Source organism: Grus americana, chromosome 6 (genome assembly GCF_028858705.1).
Source record: "Grus americana isolate bGruAme1 chromosome 6, bGruAme1.mat, whole genome shotgun sequence".
NCBI classification, from domain to species: Eukaryota; Metazoa; Chordata; class Aves; order Gruiformes; family Gruidae; genus Grus; species Grus americana.
In genome coordinates, this window is record NC_072857.1 from 29,314,037 (window position 1) to 29,324,719 (window position 10,683).

Sequence of the window (10,683 nt, forward strand, 5' to 3'; positions counted from 1 at the left end):
TTGCTTCCAGCTCACTTACTGAAATGGATCAACATACTATGTTGCCATACTAGAATACCAAAGGACACTGTGTTTGAACCTCAGGGGTCATTTTCAGATCCCATTTTCAGCACCAGTTCAGCTGGAAATACCTGTATGCTAAGGCGCTTTTCTGCAACTGCAAGCTATTCTAGTGAGTACAGACATCTGAAGTTTGGCGTCGCTTTAGCAGCAGCTGTATGCAGCTGTTCCCAGGACCTGTAAGCTCAGGCAAAATCAATGCATAGAGGCACTGATGTGAGTGGTTACTCTGAGAAAAGCTGCAGAATTTAATTCTTTTACCTACTTTGCATGGTAGTTCCCTGTGTCGACAGAGTGCCCTACTGACTTCAGGCCCATAATGTAATCAAACATCCAATGTATTAACGATGTATTTTTTCTCCTAGATTAGGGTATTCCTACAAGATCTGTTGTGTAACAGCACTGCAGTGGCATTACCTGATTTAAATCTGTTAGTAGGCTTCTCAGGGCACTACAGGTAATCAAGGTCACCTTCCCATCAGGGACAGCATAAAACTGGAAGAAAGCTGAAAACAAACAGAGGAAAGAAACTGGAATCCTGGCAGAGCCTGAAGTGTCTTCTAGCTACTTATTCTCGAACTATCTACATGATGATTGCAGCCTACCAAATAAACCCCTTAAGAAAGTTCCCCTTTATTGTCTAACAGGCACTCAATGACTGCTGCGACAATACTTTCTTCCTACAGGCATGGGAAAGAGAAGGAAAGCAAGAAAATAAGCAATTCCTTATTTGTGGCAGTTAAGACATGTAAGGATGAAGGAAACAATGAGCTCATTTTCATGGCTGCAAGAAAAATATTTAAATATGTTTATACAGGATATTCCCTATTTAAATTGTGAATTGCTAATTCCAAATTGTAATTTGGAAGGCATTACACAATATGCAATGGGAGAATATGAGGCCAATATGCCACTTGTGGTCCATTTGTTCTCCATTTTGAGCTTTTAATACAGGCAGAAATCTTTGCGTGGCACATTGCACTGGGCTACCTTTATCTGTTATACCTATTTCTTTAAGCATTTTTGCCTAATGTTAGAAGTGCTCTAAAAGCTTCCTGGATCAAATATATAAAATTGTTTTCTAATCCAATGAAATTTAAAACTAGGAGTTTTCTGGTCTTTTCTGCTAGACAAATAGAACTTGTCCTTAATTTTTAAGCTCTACTTATCTTAAACTTTACTATGACTTGTTCTGAGACTCTTTATGCAAAGATGGCTATGGACATTGATGGAAAAGTGTTCTGCATCAGCCTTTCTCTACAACTAAACAGTCAATATAATTTACTTTTTGATGGCAGAACCGTCTTCTCTTTTAAAGTAAAAAAAATTACAATGTAGATTTTTCTCAATGCTCAGTATTTTAGGCAGTGTATAAAATCATATATTTCCCACCTCTGTATTTAGCCAGTAGAGTGTCTCCTGAAAGGGCAATTAGGGCAGCTGCAGCAGATCTAGTTTTGATATAACCTGTTCCAGATCTAGGAAAATAAAATAAGTTACACTACATTCACTGAGAAGGTAAAAACTGAAACCTCTAAAGAAAAAAATATTCCTATGTTGGAAGACAACCTCAAAATTCATATCCTTTTATATGTATATAACTGATGTTGCATTTTAGTGATATTTTATGTCTAGGACCCTTTGTCACCGAACATAACTACAGTTAACTGTTCAAGATACCATGCAATCATAAAATAAAAAGACAGCATCGCCTTCAAAGACCTCACGTTCCAAGTAAAATATAATTTTACAATACATGTCCTAAAAAAATTCTGCTCTTCATTGTGGAAAACCTTCCCAAATATGGAAGAGAAAGCAGGATTACAATCTAGTGTTTGTATTATATCATTAGACAGCTTCACTGTGGCCCCAGGTCTATACTGAGCTCCTCTTGGGCAGATTCACTTTAATTTCACGGCAATTCAATTTAACCGGAAGGATAAATGTAGGAGGAGGACTTTAGTTTTGACTGTTAGATCGTGAAGAATGTAGCTCAATTTAGAACTCAAGTTTGCAACACAGGCACCTAATGAAAAAAATGTTTATTTATGTGAAGACAAAGCAGACATGAATTGGAAACCATAAATCAGGAAATCTTGGAATTCTATATTTAAGATATCATTTTTGCAAAGCAGTATTGCACTTCAGAATATCATTACATAAAATTGTCTTCAAGAGTCTTTAGATAAACTGCATTTTCAGAGGGCATACTGCATAAAGCTGCAATATAGTCTCTAAAGTACGAGCTGCATGGGAAATTCTCGGTCAAAAGTTTCTAGATTTTGAATTTATATATTTAGTTTTTCCAGAACTTTCATAGAAAAAAGTCCAAGATTAAAGCTAAAGTATACTATCAAAAACCCTTATGATGGTTTATGTAAGCTTATTAAGTAAGCTACCACATAAACATGGAAAAGCCCTTTTCTGCTCTTGCCATGAAATACTTTCCCATGTTGATAGTGGAGAAGAGCACTCGACAGAGAAAACATGATTAGAAGAAAATTATAAGAAGCTTTTTTTTTATCCTACATACATGGCAAGAAACTTGTAAAAAAAGGAAATTACACACTGTCCTAAGAAAACAGAAAAAACCCCAAGACCAAGACAGTCCTGTTAACAATATTCTTCTAAATTATTTCTCTACAGTACACAAAAATTATGAAATATTCCTGATATTTCTAGCTTTGTTTTGTAATATACATTTATTCTTAGCCTTAATTGATTTTTTTAAGTACAAAAAATTCATAACATGGGACCTTAAGCAGTAGTGATCATATTATTAATTAATAATGATTCAAGAAAAAATCCTGCAGACCACTTACATCTCACTCACTTTCAGTAAAAACTTTGCTCTGATGTAGAAGGGAATAAATTTCACCTGTGGTGAATAAATTCTACAATGAACTTAGCCTTTGTCTTTTAAATCTGATACAATCACAAACCAATCCTGCCTTTAGTAAATTAATTAATTATTCATAAACAATAGATGACAGAAGTACACTCAGCTTCCTTATTATTCCCAGAAACTTTTTGCTATTCACAGGAGCTAGCTGATCAGCTTAGTTATGACACAGTAGTTTTGTTTCATAACTGGTTGATGAACATTTTAAGCTGGAGAAAAATGGATAATGAAAAGTGACTGGCAAATTCTTGACCTGTGCATGGATACTGTCATTCAAAGGCCAATATGGATTCTTTTTCAGGAGTGTATCAAAATACCTTGTCAGTGAAAAGAAGAGCTGCTCTCTGTAAAGCTGTTCACAGAAAAAGTTAGCATGGACTGGCTAACTTTTTTTTTTTTTTTTTTAAATTATCTGGACTTCCAGATAAATTGGGAAACATTTGACCACTGTTTCTCCGATAAAGCTTTGTGCCTCATATTCCTATAGCTGAACTACTCCCATTGTGATACCGTCAAAATGGGAGAGTTTCATACAGGAATGGTGTAAGAGTGGTAGAAACGGACTTGGTCTAGCAGTACTTTGCAATGGATCTACATTTGTGCTTCCTCTCACCTGTCATACATGGCAGCTAGCAGGCTTAACGTGAATTCAGCGGCTCTTGGATCTACCTGGCCTGGTTTTTCCAATCTCGCCCTTTGGAATAGTTCTGTCAGCATTCTAGAGATCTGCTGCACTTTCAGAGAAATCTGTTTTTCCCTCTGGCTCTGTTCATTTGATAGGATGTGCTGAATCAAAGAAACATCAATCAAATCCACTGTGGGAAAATTAAGGGAGAAATGAGTGAGGATCCCTGCCTTTTCATGAATGGAAGCTCAACTTTTTTTTTATTAGAAGCGCCTAGCTAAGACAAGTCTGTAAAATGAAGTCTAAAACATTATGCAACATAAAAAGGAAATAATCTGGGAAAGGTCTTGCTGGATTTATGGATGTAGTAAAATTTGTGAGGCTACAGAGATAGAACAGCTCAACTAAAATTCCCTAGATGTGACTTTGGGATAGATAGGAAGAGAAGGAAAATAGCACAATTAACCGTATCCAAATTATAGACCTAAATTTCACTCTATGTATAGGTAGTATAAATCTACACATTATTCAGTACTTCCAAATAACACTCGCCTGGGACTGTGGGAACAATTTGTGCTTTGATGTAGGCTTTCTCCTCATGCACAAATACAAAGAGAAGGGGGGGCGCTATGGCCAAGAAAGGGGCAAACAGGCTGTGTTATAAATGTGCTATGGAATAACTAACATCTGCTGGGAAGAGCGAGCTATGGCTTCTTAAAAGTCACATTCAGTACTGAAGAGGCATGATCAATTAGAATTAGCATCAGAAGAGAAAGATTGTAGTAGACTGAAAGTCTGTAGATTGCTGAAGAAGCAGAGAACCTAGAGTATGTCACCTATGGTCTTTCCAGCAGCGATGGGAAAATATCAGTGTGAGACTGGTGAATCTCAGTCTGGAAACCCATGCGCAATTCTGGTCACCAGTGTTCAAGGATGAGTAGAGCAATGGGAATAGATGCTATGAGTGCCTAGAGGAGACATAGAGGAGACATAGAGGAGACATAGAGGAGACATAGAGGAGACATAGAGGAGACATCCTCATGGAGGACTAGGCAACAGAGCTAATGAAAAACACTACCTGTGTGAATTGGTTCTTTCATGCTGTGACACATAGCACCACACAGATTTACCATATCGGGGCTCAGATCAGACTAAACACATTCATAGAACAGCATGCCCATGCCCAAACGAATAAATGGCCAAGGCCAACAAACCAGTCATCTTTCCTGGGCTGCCCTGAAGACCTCACTTGCAATGTTGTGCATTTTCAGAAACAGAGTGTTTCAGGTGGAAAATTCAAGATTTCCACGCATTTTAGCTCAATATGGAATTTACATCTAGTAATTTCAAAGCAAGTTAGGCGACCAGGGCTTTGTTCCACAATTCTTTGCTTGCACAGAATTCTCACTCACTTCAAAGACAGGGAGAATGCGTGCTAGCCAGGGTTTTCTGTTCTATCTTATTTTGTTCTAATTAATACTTATAGTATTAATAATCCCTGTCAATTTTCAATGATGCACAATTATTTCCAATAAACTCCTAAGAAACACATGAGAATTTGACATTTAACAAGAATAACATACAGATAAAGATTCATAATTGCCAGTGATGTCTACATAGCAGTGTTGCAGATTGTAGTAATAATTTGATTCTCCCATGCCTTTAGAATTTTACTAATGTATTTCCACTGGCGTTCAAAAGAGGGAAAAAAAAATCAATTTGTATATGAAGTACTATCTAGCTCTTAAGTGTTCATAATGCATTCTGAGATTCTCAGGTGAAAAATGAGAGAGCAAAGTAGCATAATAACTCATGGTGACAGCAACACAAATTTTTTACAGATTCTTCTCCCTGTCAAAGCACAGGATTCTCTTCATCTACTAACACTGGCACAGACGTTGTACTGAGCGTAGTTTTAGGGCTGTTCTGTAGACAGAACTCTGAACATCATTGAAAGCCTCTGTGAAAGAAAACAAACACACATTACAATAGAGTGGTTCATTTAAAAAAAGAAAGGAAGAAAGGAAGAAAAACAAATTATTTAATTAAAAATCAGAATAACCAAATTTGGACTTAATAAAAACCCACAATACTTTGAATGAAAATTTTGAAAAAATGAAGAAAAAAAATTAAAACATTTTCTTTTTTTCTAATAGCATTGTAGGGAAAATGGTCTTCTTATGACCAGTGACACAATAAGTCATAAAAACAGTATTTAACATTGAAAGCACACCTCCTTCTTTGGGAATCAAGTCTATTCATGGACCAGAAAAAAAGATCTGCACTGTGCATACTTTTAGCCAAGATCACAATGAAATAATATTTCTTCAGTCAAAACAGTTTCTTGATCAGAGATGCTCTTCTACAAGGAACTGCACAGCAGGGTTATTGCTTTGGATGCATATTGTTTTGGATGCATATTGTTTCAAGCATTAAACAAATTTTCTGTCAAGACCAACATCTGGAACTCCCTGAGAAGAAGATAAGCAATTTACCAGAGCAACTGGTTTTTGATAGTAATCCCACTCAAGCTGCTCAACTAAATCCCATACCCATACATGATTTCAGCTCATTCCTTTCACAATACTAAAGGGTGTTTTCCTGAGTTGGAAGTAAGGGCTTCTGAACATGACCTATACCTGGTACTTTACACACATACCTAGAACTTCAAGACAAAAAAAAAAAGGCTTGTTCACAATAGCTTTAGAAACCAGATAGGAATTTAGCAGTTATCCTCCTGTCCTCAGAGACTCTTCCTCCCTGTATTTCAGAGAGGAAGAGTTACTCACAGTTGATGAAGGTCAAAGATAAGCAACAAATATGCATAACTGAGTAGAAATAACTTATGAAACTCTCTACCTGTTTAGTCTTGAAATGAGCCAATCTGTGTGCAATGGTTTCCCACAAATACACCAGACTAATGTTAATAGTCAGCAAATTACAGGCTCTGCTGGTTCCCAGATGCTGCCTAAGATATAGAAATAAGCCAATATCTGCTATACCATCTGTTTCGTCCTGCTCTTGTCATACTATGTTTTGTGATATTATTTGGAGATGTAGTGTAGCATGTCATACAATGTGAAAAATGAGTTTTGACTTCCGTGCATCATCAGTTCTCTTTCTCCAGTAAACTCATCCAAACCTCTTGAAAGTAATGGAAAGACTCCCACAGTTTTCAGTAGGCTATGGATTAAATTCCAAATGCTTATTTTCAAATACAAATGTTAGAAACATACACATGATCCAACTCAAACACCTTCCATGTGCAAGATGACTTAGTAATTGGAGGCAATCTGCTTTAGTAGCCATCTGCTACTCACTTAAAGTCCATCCTTACAGACAAAATGCAGTTTCAAAGTAGGGCATTCTGTGCCTGTCAAGCAATAGTTCCAGAATTAAGTTTTAATAGCACATAAGTAAAACAAAAGACACAGAAAAAAAACCCCAAATTAAATGCAAACTATTTTAGGATTATTATTTATGAAAGGCTATTTGGGGGCACTAAACTCTTTCATTTCTCATAGGAATGGAGCTTCCCCTTTGGACAGAAAACCAGCATGTCATCATTCTGCAGTGGGTCAAATTTCACCTCAAGACTCATAAATGCCCTTTGTTGAGAAGCTGACAAAGGAATTCCCACACATATAGAAAAGAGTGCATTGTTTCCTGACATCTCCAGCCAGTTACCTGCTAGTTCTGCATTTTGCACACTTGTTACATAACAGATGAAGTATCTGCTAAGATTTTGCACTCAAAAAGGGAGTGTATGGCCATCCTTCATGCCTATTCTAGAATACATGAAAAAACCTTATCCTATGTTATAAATTAGGGAACATGGACCCTGTGTGCCTGACCTTCCATGAGCCAACATGATAGTGGCACGGAAGGTGCCAGAACAGATCCAAAAATAAAGGTAGGACAGCACAGCACTGTAATTTGTCATTAATGTGTTACAGCACAGAGACTCTGAAAGTGGCATGACTTCACTACAATTCATTAGTTTCTGTCCAAACAGACACAGAAATGTCTCTTGAGAAAAGTTGGAAAAAAAATGAGAAAAATCCTTACCCTGCAAGTCTGGATGCATTTGAAATGAACAGATGGCATTAGGCATTCTATAATGAAACAAACGAAAGTGTAAAACCACATTTTCTAGACAGAGACATATCGAACCATTCAAATCAAACTTTTTAATCTGAACAATTTACTGGATGCATTTCAGAGATGAAATTAAACAGAATTACATAAACCAACATAATAGTTTTGGTGCCAATTGCAGAGAAACTCCAGAAAATTGCATGCTCTCTGCTCAGGATAAAGTAGGAGTAACTCTAGTAACTGCAAAACTGCATCAGGGCAAAAACAGTCCCCCAAACAGTTTCAAGTACAGGAAATGGGATCTTACACTATTGAAGAGTCCAGTTTTTACATACAGGATTACTACGCAGCCCATAGTGTATAATTTCAGGTCAGAGAGGGCATACCTTCACACCAGACTCTCCAAAATTCATTGATTGCAATTGCTCACAAGTCTATTTTCTAAAATTTTCAAACTGAACTAAAGTTTTCATCTGAGCTGATATTATTTCTTTTTGAGCTGAGAAGGAAGGGAAAAAGGAAGTATAACTATGAATCTACTTCTTTACACAACCCTGAAAGCAAATGTAATTTTGTCCCTGATAATAACAGAAACTGAGTGTCTCCCCTCGGGATTTGTTTCATTAGTGCTCTAAACTACATTATATTTTTAAACATAAAAATATAAATACAAATTCAGTATAGTAACTGTCTTTCAGTTAATATTACACTTGAAAAACACTAGGTATAACAGATCTAAGTTACATGAGACTCCAAAGGACACATATACGGCTTTTAGTGGGGAAAAAAAGGAAATTTGCTAGAATAAATAAAAATTAAATAGTTGGAAACTATCTAAAACTTAAACAATAAATTTGATATTAAATCTGAACTTACCCAAACTTTCACTTTATTACATTTTTCCAGTGAGAGCCATTGATCATTTGTCATAAACATGACAGAATACTGGCCAATTATGAAGCATAAATATTCAATGACCTATAATTATTGAGTCTGCCATAAATATGCTTCTTACCATGTTAATTGGTGAAAGCTGCAACTTTGTGTTTCAGCCTGTAAATAACCTATAAATATTTAAAATTATGGGATACAGATTTGCTTGAATAACTTCTTCATTAAAGACTACAGTGCCACAGCTTTTATTGAAGTCCTTCTTTGAAAGAAATACCACTATGTTTCTTTTTCCCTATTCTTCTATTTTCTTCCTTACTAAAGTTTAGAGCTTGGACTCAACCCTGGGTTCTGCAAGACTGCAGTTCTGTCCAACATTGACATAGGCATGTAACTTTGCTTATACAGTTACTCTTAAAATGGGTGCAGCAGTATATGCCCCTGTATAGTTTAAAAGAAAAGTCAATGTAGGGTAATCGATGAAATCAGAAGATTCTAAGCAATGAATTAATCATAAGTGTTTAGTGAAAGCTACATGTAGCAACCTAAAAGATAGACTTACAAACACAGAGCTTGCCTCATGTTTTCCTCCTTTTTTTCTCTCCGCCAAAGGTATACAAAATAAAGCAAGAGGATGAATGTAAAAATACACAGGTTAAACTCACTTAAATTAGAACTCACCCATTAGAATTTGCTCAATCAAACAAGGACAGATCCAGTGACGTCACTGAGTTATACAGCATGCATAATCTATTAGCACTCGATACTTAGTGTAAGATGACAAGCTCTCCATCCAGTACAGTGCAATGTCTAACCTTTAAATTATCCATATGGATAAGCACATACTTTTGCACTAGGGTATTCATGGTCCCAAAGTTAAGCAAGTGTTTATGTGTTTTACCAAACTGGCTGGCATTGTGCAACATTGTAACATCATACCCAGGAAGCCTCCCTCTAAAAAGTTATGAAAGACATTATTATGATATGTACAGTCTACATTTTTATATACAAAACTATATGGAAAGTCCAGATCTCAACTGCAGTAGGAGTGCTTAAGTGAAAGGAAGATCTCTCTGTGTTAACACATCTACTTTATAATGAACATCATATAAAAGTAGAAACAGAATCTGCCTGCCAAAACATCAAATCTGAACACTGCTCATTGACACACTATTTCAGTCAGTGTGTTGTATTTCGGCTACATGTGCCCTTAATTAATAATTAAAAAGACTTTCACGAAACAAAAAAAAAATTTAAAATTAATTACAAATGTACAGGAAATAAATTTTTACAATTATAAACCCCAATCCCATTACCACAAACACTCTTACGTGCAGAACAAGAGTAGCCTTATTCTTGAATCCTACTGGAATGTGCAAGAAAAGTAACATGTTTGGTTACTTGTATGTATTTCATTTGCCTATACAGGTTCTCAGAATATGTACTTTAGCAAATAAAATGCATTTTTAAACATGCTACATAATTATGTTAAAGTACAGAGAAAGACAAACCAGATCAAGTGAGGCAGAAACCTCCCAATAGATCAAGTGACTTGATCACAGAGGACTTCCTTCTTTTGAAATCAGACAACATATGATTTTAACTATGCAGAAAATAAACTATAATTACTTTTGTTTCTTGTGAAGGGTGAAAACATTCTATGTTGTGTTCAAAGGCTGAAATTATCGTCTTCTCTTAAATACAGTAATGGAGCTTACCTTTCTCTCAGCTACTTACTAAAGCCCCAGAAGTCAGACGACACTGCCAGAGAAGTCCAATAGTTTTACAGCACTTAAAAGTTGACTTCAAGACAGTTCTAAAGGTTTTGCTTTTAAATGAATGCTGTTCACAACAAATGCCTGGCAAAGGCCCAGATCAAAGTATCAGGTAATTGTCTAAGCAGTCAAAACAGAGAACACTAATTAATTAGTAATAAATATCCTGAATTATTAAAGATAAAACTTCTTTGATCTTTGTTTCAAAGCAATTTTTTCTTATGGTTGGAGTGCAATATTTCTAAATTGAGGGGCCTTTACTAAGCATCTCCCAGTTACTGAGAAAGTGTTGCTATAGAGACTAAAAATGAGGTGGAAGCTGGCACAGTAAT

General features: G+C 36.0%; 1 protein-coding gene across 2 annotated transcripts in view; it reads right to left on the bottom strand.

Annotated features, from left to right (window-relative positions):
• The window catches only part of DYTN (dystrotelin), a 67,261-nt gene extending 59,042 nt beyond the window's left edge, over positions 1-8,219 (bottom strand). The window contains exons 1-5 of one of the 2 annotated variants that reach the window (XM_054829389.1): positions 7,656-8,219; positions 5,473-5,547; positions 3,576-3,777; positions 1,453-1,538; positions 478-566 (exon numbers count right to left, since the gene is read on the bottom strand). In XM_054829389.1, the coding sequence (XP_054685364.1) occupies positions 478-566; positions 1,453-1,538; positions 3,576-3,777; positions 5,473-5,547; positions 7,656-7,701 (498 nt within the window). In that variant the 5' untranslated portion in view covers positions 7,702-8,219. Of the gene's footprint in view, positions 1-477; positions 567-1,452; positions 1,539-3,575; positions 3,778-4,423; positions 4,846-5,472; positions 5,548-7,655 lie in introns of those variants that run through there. The other variant, XM_054829388.1, reaches the window with a different exon arrangement.
• Between the last annotated feature and the right edge of the window lie 2,464 nt (positions 8,220-10,683).